We start from the raw sequence: 18,476 nt of genomic DNA, 5'->3' as shown, positions 1-18,476 counted from the left end.
TGGCAAGTAAAACCTCATAATGTGTTATGTCACATTCGTTAAGGATGTCCTGGACAGACGCACAACTCTTGAATATAATTAAGTGTCAGGAGCTGTACGCGAGGTCTTTGAGTATGTGGATAGCCTTTATGGCGTTCGATAGCTACTAGTCTACATTGCGGCTATATAATAAAGGCGGAACGGCAACATGGTAGAGAATGTGGAGAATATACAAATCCCGCATATATTACTGCACAATAACTTTAAATAGCGTTCTTGCTTCACGCACGTGGATAACCGCCATAGGAGACGACTTTGGAAACTAACTGCAAGTACTGTATATGTCGTACCCAAGGGTGTACCTTGCCTGGTGGCCAGTAAATGTGACGTAATATTGCGAGCAGCTTCGGCCATAGCATGCTAACGGACGACGACACAAACTGAAGTGACTAGCGCAAGAGGCAGGGGACACTAAAGACGCTACAAGGACAAGCGCCCAGTTGGAAGTTTGCGCTTATCCTTGTCGCCTCTTTAGTGTCCTGTGTCCACTATTGCGCTAGTCACTTTAGCATGGAATACCAACTAGCCCGGTCTCACACCCTGCCACGACACAGGGACAGTTTGCTCAACTCTTGTGCCGTGACTTTTGTGTCAAGGTAAAAACCAACATATCCATGCATATGTCTTAATACTTAAGCACATCTAGATTTGCAGCTGCGGCGGTAGCCCATGAGTGCGCATTGAAAAGTTGTTAGTGAAATAATTGTGTGCGCCTGAACGAATTCGATAGGGCAAAATCAAAATCCGTCCCCGACGACGTCTCTAGTAGAAGCTGTGCGATGTGTGTGCCGACAGAAGAAAGGCTGTCCCGAAGCGCTTCTGACGGTTAGGCTAGCTTCTTTACTCCGTAGAATGAAAAAAAAGAAAAAGAAAAGGAAAATAAAAAAAAAAGAAAAAAAAAAGAACCGCATCAAAAGCCCAGAATCAACCATTGCTCGTCGCGACTAAACGCTCTTAGGATGACGAGTAATTTCCAGGCGACGAGCGAATACACTTTATCAAGAACACTGATAACGCCGGCGGGACAAGCATTGAGGCGAAGTTCAATGCGCAGGGATAGCTTTTTTTTGTTGTTTTTGGTTGACGTCATCACGCGTCACCGCGGGAAGTTTGAAAAGTTGAAGGTCAGTACGCCACGTGGTGGCACTCACGGGAACTAAACCCTTGTGTCCAGAAAAGCTGGATACGCAAGAAACCAAAGTACATCAAACCAGGCATACGCTATAGGCCTGCACTATTTACCAAAATTGATAACGCGGAAACACGAACTCACGGTGCTCTTAAAAAACTGTAGTTGTTTTGTGCCTAGTCAGGATAAATTGGAATCGTACCCAGAGCATGCCTCACATAATTTATTTAAGCAATAGATTCATGATTGCTGAGTGTGCGAGGAACTAAAAGCGCAGTACTCGGCGCTCACGCTGTGTTATATCGTTATCTTCATTTTTTTCTCTTAGACTTCCTCCAACAATGAATCTAAACCCTTCCCACCAAAGGTCAAGAGTTTCATTTTCAGCCAATGTCATCGGTAAAATTGCCTGAACTACCTATATCTTAATTAAATATGCCTTAATTACCGTCGCCTTCATTCACATCAAAGGTTGTGGGTTTGACTCCCACCCTACGTCGTGGGTTCGAGTGCATTATTTAAATGTATATATTAATTAACTGCGCCCTAATTACCATCGGCTTCATTCATACCACAGGTCAGGGAGTCTGACTTCCACCAAGAGTTGTGGGTTCGAGGGCTACAATTACCCATACCTTAAAGGGCCCCTGAAACGGTTCGGACAAATTTAAAAAAAAAATTAAATTATGGGGTTTAACGTGCCAAACCCACTTTCTGATTATGAGGCACGCCGTAGTGGGGGACTCCGGAAATTTCGACCACCTGGGGTTCTTTAACGTGCACCTAAATCTAAGTACACGGGTGTTTTCGCACTTCGCCCCCATCGAAATGCGGCCGCCGTGGCCGGGATTCGATCCCGCGACCTCGTGCTCAGCAGCCTAACACCATAGCCACTGAGCAACCACGGCGGGTGATTCGGACAAATTTTGTAGACGCGTAGGGTACAGCTTAAGTAGAACATTCGCACCACAACTTAAGTGAAGCGTTACGTATTAATGGAGCCACAAGCGATTAGAAGTTACCTTCCTCCCGAGCCATGCCTTTCCTCCTCAACTCGTTCGCCGAGCGATCGGGGCGAAGCACCGCCTTCACTGGTTCTGCGTCACGATGCGACGTCACATCGTCCGCTTCCGGTTGTTTTGGAGCCCGCCCACGCCCGCACGAAACTACAGTGTACTAGAATAGGTACACTGTAGCGAAACCTCTCCGCTAGCCTCTTGGCCATCGACCCCAAGCGAGAACTATCGAAGAAGCGTGCATTGCGAGAATTCTGTCGTAGCGCCGAACGTGTCTGGTAGTTCGGTAACCACAGGCAAGCCGGTCATTTCGGCAAATGACTGGAGGCATAAACTCAAGCTGATGAAACTTTAGCGTAGACGTAAGTGAGCGGCCTGATCGGTCTGCATGGTCTAGCCACTTGTTGGCGCGACGCTTAACCAGCCAAATAAAGCGCTAATATTGCTCTAAGCAAGTGTAAAACATTTTAAACATTTATAAAAGCAACGGGTTGATGATTACACTCCTGCCAAAAATACACATCAGAGCAGCAAAGAAGAACACATTTCGTTACTGCTACTGTGTATGGTTGAGCTTTGTGCCACCAGGTGGCTGCACCGTGCAGACCACTCACCATAGAGTAAGCTATTCACATTTGCGCTTCTACTCATCCCGTTACGGCACAGTCAAGCGGCCAGACCCTGTCGCCTTGCGCTTGCGTTTGCCCTAATACCGCACTCGCGAAACGCTATTGCGTTGGCAATCTTTCGGTGTAAAGTGACGGCCACAAACGTGCAAGTCATGGCGCCGATCGGATAGCGTCAGTCCGATGCACAGCAGCCAGTTCGCTCGTATGCTGACTTGCAGAGAGACACGATGTCAAAACTTGACATATTGCCAGTCGCTACGTTTGCAGTCCACAAGGCAACAACGTCGAATCAAAGTGCTCGTGAAAAGACTGAGACCGACTCTGACCGCGGAGCTCTCGTCAAAATGGAGTACGTTGTAACACAAGCAGACGACACTTGCTTTGTGCCGGAAGTGCTGAAGTGTACTGAAAAAGTGTTTGTGTGCATCCTATTTATGTTACTTTCTTTTTATAAAACAAATGAGCTAACATTCTAACTATTATTTATGGACATCATTTGTTTACCATAAAGTTGGAAAAATTATCGATCACGCGCCCTGGTAAGCCGATCGGATAGCTCGCCCCACTGACGTCATATGGGTGATATCTGTCATATGGGTAGGGGCGGCTTAAAATTCCGCCGAGCACTGTGCTGCGATCGGCAGCGATGTGCAGTTTTAAACCTTGTAATAAATTACACGCTTTACGCGGAGCACTTAGATGTGTCAATTAATGATCAGAAGGACCTCTAACGACTCAGTACGTTTGTAGAAAATCGTGAAAATCGTTTCAGGGTACCATTAAATAAATGTGCCTTAATTACCATCGCTTTCATTAACCCCAAAGTCGTGGGCTCAACTCTATCCGATGGGTGTGGGTTCCAGTGCCTTTATTAACTCTAGCTTGATTAACTTTGCCATAATTAGCACCAAAGGTCGTGAGTACGTAGCCTTAACACCATAGGTAGTGGGTTAGACTCCCACGAAAGGTCGAGGGTTTGTAACCTCTTTGTACCATTGTGCGCTCACGCCGACAATGTCGCATTTTCCACCTCGTGAGCCTATTAATGCTCTCGCATTAAAAACAAATTTCACGAGTGGGCGTCCTACACAGTATTATATGATGAGCTTTGACATTACCAATAACACAAAAAATATTTCCGCTCGTTTTATCAGAAATCTTAAGATTATTGGATCTAGCCGTTGAGTGCGGGAGTTGGCCGACGTTGAGGAGGAGTTTGAGATGAAACTGAAGGTTTTTTTGCATTTTTTACAGTAATAACACATAGTAATTAACAGTTATAAAGTCATTGACGGCCGGCAGCAAATCGGACGCTGCAGCCCGTGAGAAAAAAAAACGAAAAAAAATGAATGAATGAAGGAATGCTCCTCTCTGCTCCCTGTCTCTGGCTTTTAACCCCTTAGGTATCTCGGGGTCACGTCATTTCCGGCCAATCGTCGAGCCCACTCAGGTGTAGTCATTTTCCTCCAATGGTAGGCGTCTATGCAAGTGCCGTCGCATTCGGCTCAGACGGTCACTCCAAGGGCTCCATTATCCGAGGGGTGACTTGCCATGGCGTCGCCTCCGCGATTGCAAGCACTCAGCGGGGGGAGACGGGTTGTTTTCGAGCGACATTTCAGAGCGGCACAACAACTTCGCTCGAGACCCAGATTACGTGGAACCGTGCCAGGCTCCCGTTGCACTTTCGGGAAGAGTCAAGGAGTGGGACAATAGCTCCACGTGTCGCACGAGGCGGGGGTCGCCAACTTGTCTGACCGGTCCAGGAACGTGTTAGACGCGCTTCTGTGCACCTTAACTGGGTGCGACCGCGATTGGATGTGGTCTGGTGAACTCGAGTGATGCCAGCAAAAGCGTCCGATTCTAATAAGGTGCGTTGCCATTTAAGTCTCTGATATACTTGTGATGTCAAACAACATTAGACGATGGACTTCTAATGCATTTCTGACGTCACATTAGGAATACATAACTTTCTCATCAGAAACTCATTGTTCATTTTCATGAGGGTTTATCTACCATTTTTTTCAACTGACTACAGTGCAAAGTAGCTAGTCACATTTACTCTTCGCTTTCACTTGCGACCTCTGCCATCCCTCAAGCCCACGTTCTTGGACTATTACTTTTCCTAATGTTAAATAATGTTTGCCAAAAGATATAAAATCGGACATGCGTATTTCTGCTGATCTTTGCATTATCTATAAAACCCTATTAAATGTTCTGATGACCACCTCACCCTGCAGGATGAATTAAAGAGTGTGTATAACGTAAAACCCCATAATTTAATTTTTAATTTAACTCCTGCGGGGACGGTAGAGTATCCGCCTCCCGTGCAAGAGGACCGTGATTCAAATCCCGGTGCCGCACAATTCTCCACCGGAAAATGAAAAAAAACCGTGTGTTGAGAAAATTGCACAAACAGGCCTGGAGTGCGGCCTCATCCCGGTGACCAGAACCGGTAACGCACTCTCTCACCAGAGCAGGATTGGCCACCCTGGTGCAGTACTTGGCCACAACCTCCTATATGAAAACAACAATCAAACCCCGGCCCTCAGTCCCCAGCAGCTGTGAAGCAACTGACCACGGCGGCGGTCAGACCTGCGACGCTGCAGAGGATGCTAAGAATCCCCGACTCCGGACAGGCCGCCATTGGAACATGAACCTGGCAACGTTTAACGCTAGAACGTTATCGAGTGAGGCGAGTCTAGCAGTGCTACTGGAGGAATTACAGGGCAGTAAATGGGATATAATAGGGCTCAGTGAAGTTAGGAGGCCAAAAGAAGCATATACAGTGCTAAAAAGCAGGCACGTCCTGTGCTACCGGGGCTTAGCAGAGAGACGAGAACTAGGAGTTGGATTCCTGATTAATAAGAACATAGCTGGTAACATACAGGAATTCTATAGCATTAACGAGAGGGTGGCATGTCTTGTTGTGAAACTTAATAAGAGGTACAAAATAAAGGTTGTACAGGTCTACGCCCCTACATCTAGTCATGATGACCAGGAAGTCGAAAGCTTCTATGAAGACGTGGAATCGGCGATGGGTAAAGTCAAAACAAAATACAGTATACTGATGGGCGATTTCAATGCCAGGGTAGTCAAGAAGCAGGCCGGAGACAAGTCAGTGGAGGAATATGGCATAGGCTCTAGCAATAGCAGAGGAGAGTTAGAGTTTGCAGAACAGAATAATATGCGGATAATGAATACCTTTTTCCGCAAGCGGGTTGGCCGAAAGTGGACGTGGAGGAGCCCGAATGGTGAGACTAGAAATGAAATCGACTTCATACTCTGCGCGAACCCTGGCATCATACAAGATGTAGACGTGCTCGGCAAGGTGCGCTGCAGTGACCATAGGATGGTAAGGACTCGAATTAGCCTTGACTTGAGAAGGGAACGGAAGAAACTGGTACATAAGAAGCCAATGAATGAGTTAGCGGTAAGAGGGAAACTAGAGGGATTCCGGATCAAGCTACAGAACAGGTATTCGGCTTTAACCCAGGAAGAGGACCATAGTGTCGAAGCAATGAACGACAACCTTATGGGCATCATTAAGGAGTGCGCAATAGAAGTCGGTGGTAACGCCGTTAAACAGGAAACCAGTAAGCTATCGCAGGAGACGAAAGATCTGATCAAGAAACACCAATGTATGAAAGCCTCTAACCCAACAGCTAGAATAGAACTGGCACAAGTTTCCAAGTTAATCAACAAGCTTAAGACAGCGGACATCAGGAACTATAATATGGATAGAATTGAACAGGCTCTCAGGAACGGAGGAAGCTTAAAAGCAGTGAAGAAGAAACTAGGAATAGGCAAGAATCAGATGTGCGCGTTAAGAGACAAAGCCGGCAATATCGTTACTAATATGGATGAGATAGTTCAAGTGGCTGAAGAGTTTTATAGAGATTTATACAGTACCAGTAACACCCACGACGATAAGGTGAGAGAGAATAGGCTAGAGGAACTTGAAATCCCACAAGTAACACCGGAAGGGGTAAAGAACGCCTTGGGAGCTATGCAAAGGGGGAAGGCAGCTGGGGAGGATAAGGTAACAGCAGATTTGTTGAAGGATGGTGGGAACACTGTCCTAGAAAGATTCGCCGCCCTATATACACAATGCCTCATGAACTCGAACGTACCGGAATCTTGGAAGAACGCTAACATAATCCTAATCCATAAGAAAGGGGACGCCAAAGACTTGAAAAATTATAGACCGATCAGCTTACTGTCCGTTGCCTACAAAGTATTTACTAAGGTAATTGCAAATAGAATTAGGAACATCTTAGACTTCTGTCAACCAAAGGACCAGGCAGGATTCCGTAAAGGCTACTCAACAATAGACCATATTCACCCTATCAATCAGGTGATAGAGAAATGTGCGGAATATAACCAGCCCTTATATATAGCCTTCATTGATTACGAAAAAGCATTTGATTCAGTCGAAACCTCAGCAGTCATGAAGGCACTACGGAATCGGGGTGTAGATGAGCCATATGTAAATATACTGGAAGATATCTATAGCGGTTCCACAGCCACCGTAATCCTCCACAAAGAAAGCAGCAAAATCGCAATAAAGAAAGGCGTCAGACAGGGAGATACGATATCTCCAATGCTATTCACAGCATGTTTACAGGAGGTATTCAGAGACCTGGAGTGGGAAGAATTGGCGATAAAAGTTGATGGAGAATACCTTAGCAACTTGCGATTCGCTGATGATATTGCCTTGCTTAGTAACTCAGGAGACCAATTGCAATGCATGCTCACTGACCTGGAGAGGCAAAGCAGAAGGGTGGGTCTGAAAATTAATCTACACCAAACTAAAGTAATGTTTAACAGTCTCGGAAGAGAACAGCAGTTTAAGATAGGTAGCGAGGCACTGGAAGGGGTAAGGGAATATATCTACTTAGGGCAGGTAGTGACCACGGATCCGGATCATGAGACTGAAATAACCAGAAGAATAAGAATGGGCTGGGGTGCGTTTGGCAGGCATTCTCAAATCATGAACAGCAGGTTGCCACTATCCCTCAAGAGAAAAGTGTATAACAGCTGTGTCTTACCAGTACTCACCTACGGCGCAGAAACCTGGAGGCTTACGAAAAGGGTTCTGCTGAAATTGAGGACGACGCAACGAGCTATGGAAAGAAGAATGATAGGTGTAACGTTAAGGGATAAGAAAAGAGCAGATTGGGTGAGGGAACAAACGCGGGTAAATGACATCTTAGTTGAAATCAAGAAAAAGAAATGGGCATGGGCCGGACATGTAATGAGGAGGCAAGATAACCGATGGTCATTAAGGGTTACGGACTGGATTCCAAGGGAAGGGAAGCGTATATAGTAGGGGGCATCCCAGCCACGGCGGCCGCATTTCGCTGGGGGCGAAAAGGCGAAAACACCCGTGTACTTAGATTTAGGTGCGCGTTAAAGAACCCCAGGTGGTCGAAATTTCCGGAGTCCTCCACTACGGCGTGCCTTATAATCAGAAAGTGGTTTTGGCACGTAAAACCCCATAAATATTATTAGTAGGGGGCGGCAGAAAGTTAGGTGGGCGGATGACATTAAGACGTTTGCAGGGACAACATGGCCACAATTAGTACATGACCGGGGTAGCTGGAGAAGTATGAGAGAGGCCTTTGCCCTGCAGTGCGCGTAACTAGGCTGATGATGATTCCTGTGTAAGAGTTGGCTCATGCAACTTAACGCATCCAAATGCAAAATAATCTCTTTCTCAATCGCAAGCTCAGTAAATCTACATTTCCGTGCAGGCAAATGTGAACGCCATTTCCCACGTTTGCGCGCATGTTAATTCCAGGTCCTCTCATATTATTTTCATCTGCGTTAACGCATCCTGATCCTTACTATATTTTACTTCGTCTTCTCCATAAATCCGCTACTGAAATGTTTAATAGCTTGCGTAAGCTTGGTGCGACATCACGTCGACGCTGCTTCATGCATGTGGCTTCCTCACCAAAGATGAGTAGTAGATACATATGTTGCAAACAATTCAAAACAAGGTCGCACGACTTATTTCTCGTTCATACAATTAGACCTCCAGCATACCAGAAATCCCACATTACCTGTCCGCACAACTAGAGCGTCCCGCTATTGCTGTTTCAACCGTTTTTGCAAACTCGTGTCCATAACAGGAAGGCTTCACCTTTGCTCCTTGATTTCTCCTTTGTAGCTCTGGAGGGCAATATACCTTTCTAAATTTCAGTCGTACCTATGGCGTGACACTTTCAGACTCCTCGGCTCTTTTTAGCTTCGGCTTCGGCTCCTCGGCTCTTCTTCTTCTTAGTGGCTTAGCGGTACATGGCGTTGCGCTACTGAGTACACGGTTGAGGTCTCGAAGCTTGGCCGCGGTGACTAACTTTCGATCGTGGCGACCTGTGTCTCGTGCATTTGGGGCACATTAAAGACCCTCTCGTGGTCCGATTTATTCCGGATTCCCCTACTACGACGTTCCTCATAACCAAATCGTGGTTTCGGCACGTAAAACTCCAAAATTCAATTCAAAATTGACTAGAGCAGCACGGAAATGCAATGACCTTCCCTATATAACTGTTTTGACGACCGACCACGATACGTTTCGCCGGTTTCTCGACGCGCATTTCCATCCCTGACAACACCCTGTGATGTCGCGCAACAGTCGTGTTACGGTATATTATGTCATTCTTCATTAATTTTTTATAATCCCTGCCTGAGAATTTCGTTTATTAGCTTTTGTTTCCTGACTTAAATGGTTTGTCTTTTATAGTATTCAGAGAAAAGACGGGGAATCCGGGAGATGGCAATTCAAGGCGATGAGCAAAACGTGAACAAGGTGAATAGTATTGTTATTTGTGTTATAAGTTCGGACACCAGCTAGTCTTGCAACAGGTAACAGTTCTAGCTTTTCTTTGGCAGAAGAAGGTTACACGCTTATTCACTTTAACACTTGAGTGTAATAATATTTATTCGTTAATAATTGACGCTCACTTGGTACCAATATTTTGCATTTCAGCCCCTTATCATCTTTCACTAGCATTTAAATATTCGTATTGTTCGTTATATAATTCGCCAGTTCTAACCATCATATTTTCTTTACTATGCCTTGGGCGATGCCCGCAGGAGTCTATGAGGTATTTTGAGGTAAAATTAAATAAATACGCATATCCAACAATTCATTAGAAGAAAGAACGTACTACTGTAGCGTCGAACACTGGCAGTCCGTGAGCGGAAGCTTTGGCTGTTTCGGAGGAGAGGTGGCGCTGCCTGCCGCATAATTTGGAAGCAATCTTGAGGGGAAGGACGTACTAGAATATGCTGCAGTGTCTAATGGTGAATCCGGCAAACCGCACGGGTGCGGACCGAGGCGCCCTCATACACCCGTTTCATCTAATCATGTTCGGCCCAGGGCGCGCCCGTGCGAACCTGTGCGATTTTCCCAGTGTGCCGTAAAACGTTGTCGTCCTGACGTCTTCCCGATACCGCGCATCTACGAGCTCGTGCAGTCCGCAGAAGCATAGCCTACGACACCTGCTTCTGCTTCTCCGAAGAAACCGGTGCAAGGGCGTGGATTTGGACAGCACCTACACGGAGGGTGGATTGACGTGCCTCTGCGATAGATTTTAATTGCTTAAGCATTTCTATGCTTACCCAATTAGAAAAGCGGCCGTCCGTCCATCTGTACTGCACGTAATACGATCGCTTTCAAGATAGAGCCCACAGCAGCGAGCGACTTTATCTTCGTGCTGCATGTCGCTTCAGCGCGAACGAACCGGCTAGAACACAGCGCTCACGGAGCTCTCAGAAAACACCGCAGTAGGCCCGTTTTGCAGATTGCTTTCAGAGATACGGGACGGCGCCTCTCTCTTCAAGGCTAAGCGGCGACAAAACACCGCGCCAAGGTATACCAATCGGCACCCTCTGTTGGCGTCGTTGATCGCTTTCAAGATACAGTCTGCGAAGCCGTGACATAGGCAGCCGCCGGCAGAGTACGTACGTTTGGTCGCCGTTCATAATGGTTGCACGCCGATGAACAAGGCGCTAAAGAGCGATAACGGCTTATGACGACCGAAACGTCATCAGCGCACCTGGCCCCATCACCTGTAGTGCTTTGCTTGCGTCATCAATGCACCTTGTACCGCCATCCGTACCCGTTCGTGTCGCCGCAGCGCTGTCGTCTGTACTGGCCGGATCAAGTGATAACACTGATAATGACACCGAGCAGAGTGTAGATGAGCAAGTAGCGTAATGCTTATGCATGCTTAGACACCTCCCAGATGAGTTTATGTTTCCTATAAGGTCCCCGACGTGATAGAGATAAAAATACCGGAACACTTTAGTTTTTTTCGTAAACTTCTTACCATGTTACTGGCGTTGTAAATGCCACTCGCAAAGCTAGCAGCGGTAGTATATTTTTACTCGTTGAGTTTTCAATACCTACGATGTAAAGCAAAATTTACTAGTGCCGCGTTAGTATTGTCCTGCAAAGAAAGTCATATAAGTACAGCAAGAAAGCGGTTATCACGATTCCAACGCTTTAAACCGGCAGTTAAAGTAGTGAATGCAAGTCACTGCAGTATTACCTTTGCGATGCGATCTGATAAGCCTCGGCTTCGTCAGATGTCGCTACGAGAGTTGCTGCTGCCGTCCACTTCTCCGGTGAACCGGCCTCCACTAACGGCAGTCTATACACAGACGCACTAAAACCATTACAAGCATTCGCTCACCTTACGAACGTTTCCGCTGAGCTTCGAAACGGCGGTGCAAGCGTCGCCGTACGAGGCACTGATCAGCGCGGCCAGCATCTGAAACGTGGTGGTCTTGCCGGCGCCGTTCACGCCGAGCAGGCCGAAGCACTCGGAGGGCCGCAGGGCCATGTAGATGCCCCGGACGGCGTGTAAATTGCCGTACCGCTTGTGCAGACTCCACGCGAGGAGCGAGTGGCCTGCGAGACCTTCCTGCTGGCGAGCCGCGTGAACCCGCTTCTTCTCCTCCTCGACGTCTTCCTCGGCGGGAAACTCGTTGGGTGCGAAGGAGTCTCCCGAAGGCCGGTAGCCGGACGTCAGGAATATCGCAATCGTCAGGAATAGCAGGCCTTCGACTAGCACGGTCACCAGCTCCAAGCCTATTCCATCTTTGGTAAACTCCAGCAGACGGGCATCGCAGTTTATGAACAATGAAGCTGTAAAAAGGACAACTTTTACAGCTTGGCGCTTTCTGTGGGCCTAGTTTGCCCGTGTTTGACAGATATTTTTGAAACGCGAAGAGACGCGACGCGAAGGGAAGGTCATACACAGGAGAGGTGCCTGTACTGTGTATGAAGTTCTTTTTGTGCCATGTCTCTTGTTCGTGCTTTAAGAATATTTGTCAATCTTTCAAAGGCCAACTGCAACGAAGTTTCACATTGTACATTTCATTTGAATAAGTGGTACACACTACTGATCTACACTTCGCGAAGCAGCAAGGCTGGTGAAATTTTCTTATCAACAGTGTCTAAACGACAACTAACCATGCGAGGCGTGCACCTGGTGATTGTCTCAATGACGCAAATCTTAACATGCCGCCTCCGAGGTTTTTGAGAGCGCCCCCTCGTTCTGGCTCGCGTCACCACATTCCTTAGGCCATGATGACCCTCGCGACACCTCTCGAGGGTCACGACACGTCGCGGCGGCAGTGCTATCTATGCTACACAGCAGACACAGCTACGCGCAACGGCTGGAGCATGCGCTCGCGCCCGTTTTCTCTTATTTGATCGTTTCTACGTGCTGTGGCCCGGCTTTCACCGTGATAGCGCTAAAGCCCCCGTGTCACAGAGAATCCGGTGTATAGCGACTCGAAAACAGCTATTAGAGCATTCAATACGGGAAAAATTGCCCCACAGGCTGCGAAAATAATTAACAAAAGGCAAACAAATGTTACGCGTTTCATTTATTGGTTCCCGGCGCACCTTGGTTCACTTGATGGTATTCCTGTCAATCCAAATGAATCGGCCAACAGCGTCGCCCGCGACCTTACAGACCGGGCCGCTTCTACATATGGTTTTGATTCTGCTGGATTGGAGAACTTACAGAGAGATACCCTCATTACATACAATGAAATTACAAAACATTACTACATGGGAAGGAGGGAGTTTCCACCCCCTCACTATAGACTAAACAGAGCACAAGCAGTTACACTTAGGCAATTACAAACAGAGTCTTATTATTCACCTGCACAAATAAAGGAAAGGTATGACATTGCAGACATGAATATTATATGCAAAGCATGCAAAAAGGAGATATGCACGGTTGAACATATGCTCTGGGAGTGTGGGTCGCTCGGACCTGGCATTTCCCGGAATCGGTTTTTAGGAATGATAAGATCTCCAGATCATATCCCTCAAGTCCTGGCTGTCCAGTACGCCCGTGATAGGGCTAGGAGGCTTGACCTCCCGGTCCCAACATGGGACTAGCCAGGCGGGTGGCAACACCTTGTACAGGACAAGAATAAAGTTTTTTCCTCCTCCTCCTCCTCCTCCGGTGTCGGCTTCCGGCGTCGGCGGCCCGTCAATGAAAAATATGCTAAAGTTCTTCTATCACTACAGTTGCTCATACCTTGTCTTAAATTTGTAGAAGAAGGTATTCGGAATTTTGTAAATGACAGCCCACAGAGGAGTGTCTTCAAACGAAACTCCGTCAGCGCATGCTTTTATGGTGATCCATCGCCGACTGAAATTTGAAAAGTGCGAAACGATAATAGAACATCGCCCCACACAAGGAGCCGCGCTTCTACCAGAAATCTCGCCTTTGTGCATAGTGTTCGCTGCCGGCGTTTTCCAGAAACCATTACGGTTACTGAAGCTGCAGTTGCCGGGAAGCATGACAAGCAGTAAGGGATCTTTTGAATGCTATCGCGTTCCACCGCCAAAGAGGAAGCATGAGCGTCCTCATAATTTTTGGAAACGCTATCAATAGGCAGTGTACGTGTGGCCAGGGCTTATCTCAGAGGTCACCCCAAGGAGCCGTGCGTGAGGTCATGCCTCACTTCCAGCTAGCGATAGTGGCAGTGTTTCTTTTTTTTCGGATTTTACAATAAATACGGCTATTTTTGCAAGCGGTACAAGGCGATATGGCTCATATTTCAAAGTTCAAACTTTGCACGGAGGCCTCCATATTGCTACGGAACAGCCGCCACAGTGTGGCTGCACTGAGGAGAAGGAAGACGACGTGGCCACTGCTTGATATAGCGTCGCCATCATTGCCACCGTTTGTCTAAGTGTAAATATATTGTAAATAGACTCGTACGTCAGCTACACGTAACATTAATTTGGTGGAGGTGGACGTTCCCCGTACCCATCATGGAGCTTCGCAGCGGTCGCAACGGCGACAGTGCAACTTCGGCTCCTGCTGGTGGCACTTCATCTACGCAACCATCTCCGCATGCAGCCCCGACCTACGTCGCCGTTTCCCCACCTCGGGATCCTGGTGTTTTCAACAGAGTCGGCAGTCCTGATGTTGACGACTGGCTCCACTTATACGAACGTGTCAGCACCAGTCACAGGTGGGATTCGACTATTATGCTCGCGAACGTTCTTTTCTACCTCGACGGAGCTCCACTTGCATGGTTCCAGACTCACGAAGAGGAGATCTCGAGCTGGGATCTCTTCAAAGAGAAGCTCCGCGACCTTTTTGGCAATCCCTTCGGTCGTAAAGTCAATGCCAAGAAAGCCCTAGCCACACGTGTACAGACGTCGACCGAGTCCTACGTGTCCTACATTCTCGACGTCTTGGCCCTTTGTGCCAAGGCTGACCCGAACATGTCTGAGGACGATAAGGTAAATCACGTCCTCAAAGGGATTGCTGACGACGCCTTCAATTTACTGGTGTTTACCAACGTCACCAGCATCGATACGATCCTCAAGGAGTGCCACCGTCTTGAGCATGCTAAAAGCCGCCAGGTATCCCAGCACATCACGCGACTTCCCAACACAGCTGCTACGTCATCCTGTGACGGCCTCTTCCACCAGCCGTCGCGATGTGACAAGTTGACCCGCATCATTCGTCGTGAGGTCGAAGCGGCACAACCGGTGGCCCCTTCATTTCCGCCACCTGATCATTCTCCGGTGACAATCTCCTTGATCCAGGCCATTGTCCGTCAAGAGTTATCCAACGTCGGCCTGCACTCCATTCGTTCCGCATGCTCGGGACCTCTCACTCCACGCACGGCCCCACCGCGCCCTTCTTACTCTTATAGACAGCGCAACCCCTCCGAATGGCGAACCGTGGACGACAAGCCGATCTGTTTTAACTGCCGATGCATTGGACATGTCGCTCGCCATTGCCGCAGCCGCTGGACTTCCCCGACACGCTATTCTCCTAATTACCACCCTCGCCCCTCTAGTGCGTCCTTTTCCTTCGCCCCTTCTATGCCCACCCCATCATCTGACCCTGCGACGCCTTTGACACGACCCCGCTACTCCCGCTCGCCTTCTCCCTCCCGTCGTCAATCTCGCTCGCCCCCGTCTCGCCGTGCTCCTTCTTCGACCTACTCGCTGCACCCCCGACCGAAAAACTAGACAGCGCAGCTTCTGGAGGTGAAGCTGCAAAGTCGACATTGGCTCAAAGTCCTCGCTTCAACTTACCGACGAACAAGAATCTTTTGGACGCTTTCGTCGACAATGTTCCCGTGTGCGCGTTGATTGACACCGGGGCGCATGTGTCCATTATGAGTGCTGCTCTTCGCCGTCGGCTCAAGAAAGTTCTGACGCCTGCCCCGAACCGATTTGTACAAGTCACCGACGGAGGGACTGTCGCCATTCTTGGCATGTGCTCTGCCCGACTCACCATTGCTGAGAGACACACCGTCGTTCTCTTCACCGTCATCGAGCATTGCCCTCACGAACTAATTCTCGGTCAGGATTTTCTTGCCCATCATTCTGCCCTCATTGACTGTTCGGCCGGCTCACTTCGCCTTGACTTGCCTCTCCTTGCCGACCCTGTGGACCCGCCTCCAAGCCATCTGAGCTGCATAGATTTTATTCGCCTACCACCTCACTCTATGACACACGTAGACTTGTTGTCCTCACCAGCTGTACCTGACGGCAATTACGTGGCCGCACCAATTCCGGCCGTTATGCTCCCACATAGTGTTATCGTGCCGCACACTGTGCTGAAAATTACTGGCAACCGCACCTGCCTTCCACTCGTCCATTTCGCGCTAACCATGCAAGTTCTGCCTCAGGGGATCTCCTTGGCTATAATTCGCGCTTTGCAGGATGATGAGGTCGAGCCATTCACAGTGGAAGATCGTTACAGCTCAGCCCATGCCGTGACGTCATCGCACAGTACTGACGTCGACATTAAGATGGTCTCCTCTGACCTTACACCTGCTCAAGCTGCAGCCCTTTGCCGCGTTCTTGAAGGCTATCGCGACATTTTTGACTTTGACAATCGACCCTTAGGTCAAACGTCCGTCGTGACCCATCGCATAAACACTGGCGATGCGAACCCTCTTCACCGACGTCCATATCGTGTTTCTGCGTCAGAACGAGATGTTATCCAATAGGAAGTCAAAAAGATGCTTGCAAAGGACATTATCGAGCCTTCCTGTAATCCCTGGACTTCTCCCGTCGTACTTGTCAAAAAGAAGGATGGAACGTGGCGTTTTTGTGTAGATTATCGCCACCTGAACAACATCACAAAAAAGGACGTGTACCCTTTGCCACGTATTGATGACGCTCTACACTGCCTGTACGGCGACACTTATTTTTCTTTATGGACTTACGGTCCGGATACTGGCAGATATCTGTCGACGACATGCACAGAGAGAAGACTGCATTTGTTACCCCTGACGGCCTTTATCAGTTCAAGGTGATGCCTTTCGGTCTCTGTAACGCGCCCGCCACCTTCGAACGCATGATGGACTCTTTGCTTCGGGTTCAAGTGGTCCACCTGTTTGTGCTAGCTGGACGACGTCATCGTTTATTCACCCACATTTGACACGCATCTAGACCGCCTTTCAGCGATTCTTGACGCGTTCCGCCGCGCAGGTCTCCAGTTGAACTGGTCAAAATGTCACTTCGCTCACCGCCAAATCACCGTCCTTGGACACCTCGTGGACGCCAGAGGCGTGCGACCTGACCCGGACAAAATTCGCGCCGTTACGAACTTTCCTGTTCCGAAGTCTACCAAGGACGTTCGTAGTTTCGTAGGGCTGTGCTCATATTTCCGACGCTTTCTGAAGGATTTTGCGACCATCGCCCGTCCCCTTACCGACCTCTTGAAGAAAGACGCTCTATTTTCTTGGGGACCATACCATGCCGCATCTTTTTCGCAGCTCACTACTCTCCTTACCACGCCTCCAATTCTGGCCCATTTTGACCCGTCTGCTTCAACGGAAGTTCGAACTGATGCCAGTGGTCACGGCATAGGAGCAGTATTAGCACAACACCAGCGTGGACATGATCGCGTTATAGCCTATGCCAGCCGACTTATATCACCCGCCGAGTGCAATTATTCAATCACAGAGCGCGAGTGCCTCGCTCTTGTGTGGGCTGTTGCCAAGTTTCGTCCATACTCGTACGGACGCCCCTTCTGCGTCATCACTGATCACCACGCGCTCTGCTGGCTATCCTCGCTCAAGGACCCCACGGGACGACTCGCTCGCTGGGCGTTACGCCTGCAAGAATATACCTTCTCCGTGGTATACAAGACGGGACGCTTGCACCAGGATGCCGATTGTTTGTCCCGCTACCCCGTCGACGACCCGGCTGATGCGGACACCATCACTTGCGTTTTCTCTGTGTCCCAGTTGCTCGAAATCGGCAATGAGCAACGCCGCGATCCTTCATTACGAGCCCTCATCGACCATCTGGAGTCAACGCCTGGCGACGCCTCTCTCCGGATGTTTCTCCTTAAGGAGGGGACACCATACCGCCGCAATCTCGATCCACACGGCCATGACCTTCTGCTCGTAATTCCATCACACCTGCGTTCGACTGTCCTCCAACAACTTCACGACGCTCCCGTGGCTGGACGCTTGGGCGTCTCGCGCACATACGACCGTGTACGCCCTCGATTCTTTTGGCCGGGTCTCGCCCGCTCCATGCGGCGCTACGTTGCCGCTTGTGAGCTCTGTCAGCGCTGGAAGAAGCCCTCCACACCTCCAGCTGGATGTCATCAGCCGATCGACATCCCACCGGAACCCTTTTTTCCGTGTTGGTCTAGACCTTCTTGGACCGTTTCCTCTCTCGGGCTCCGGAAATAAATGGGTCGCCATCGCTAGTGATTATGCTACGCGGTACGCAATCACCAGAGCCCTCCCGACAAGTTGTGCTACTGACGTTGCTGACTTTCTCCTCTATGACATCATTTTAGTGCACGGTGCCCCGCGCCAATTACTCACTGACCATGACCGCAGCTTTCTGTCGGCAGTCGTCGAGGACATCCTCCGCTCCTGCTCGACTAAGCACAAGTTCAGCACGTCCTACCACCCACAGACCAACGGCCTCACGGAGCGCCTCAACCGGACCATCACCGACATGCTATCCAAGTAGGTCGCGACCGACCACCACGACTGGGATTTTCACTTACCATATGTGACGTTCGCGTATAATTCATCGCGTCACGACACCGCCGGCTATTCACCATTCTATCGCCTATATGGTCGAGAACCCGCGTTGCGCTTGGACACTTTGTTGCCCTCGGCCAC

The 18,476-nt window shown here is 48.9% G+C and overlaps 1 protein-coding gene across 1 annotated transcript in view; it reads right to left on the bottom strand.

Annotated features, from left to right (window-relative positions):
• LOC129381556 (phospholipid-transporting ATPase ABCA3-like) overlaps window positions 1-18,476 on the bottom strand; it is a 62,913-nt gene that overhangs the window by 26,480 nt on the left and 17,957 nt on the right. Inside the window, exon 3 of the mRNA XM_055064531.2 lies at window positions 11,516-11,970. Within this exon, the coding sequence (XP_054920506.2) occupies window positions 11,516-11,970 (455 nt within the window). The remainder of the gene's footprint in view (window positions 1-11,515; window positions 11,971-18,476) is intronic.

The sequence above is a fragment of the Dermacentor andersoni genome, chromosome 11 (assembly GCF_023375885.2).
Source record: "Dermacentor andersoni chromosome 11, qqDerAnde1_hic_scaffold, whole genome shotgun sequence".
NCBI classification, from domain to species: Eukaryota; Metazoa; Arthropoda; class Arachnida; order Ixodida; family Ixodidae; genus Dermacentor; species Dermacentor andersoni.
Note: the sequence above shows the minus strand (reverse complement) of the source record. Positions and strands in the feature narration are given on the sequence as shown.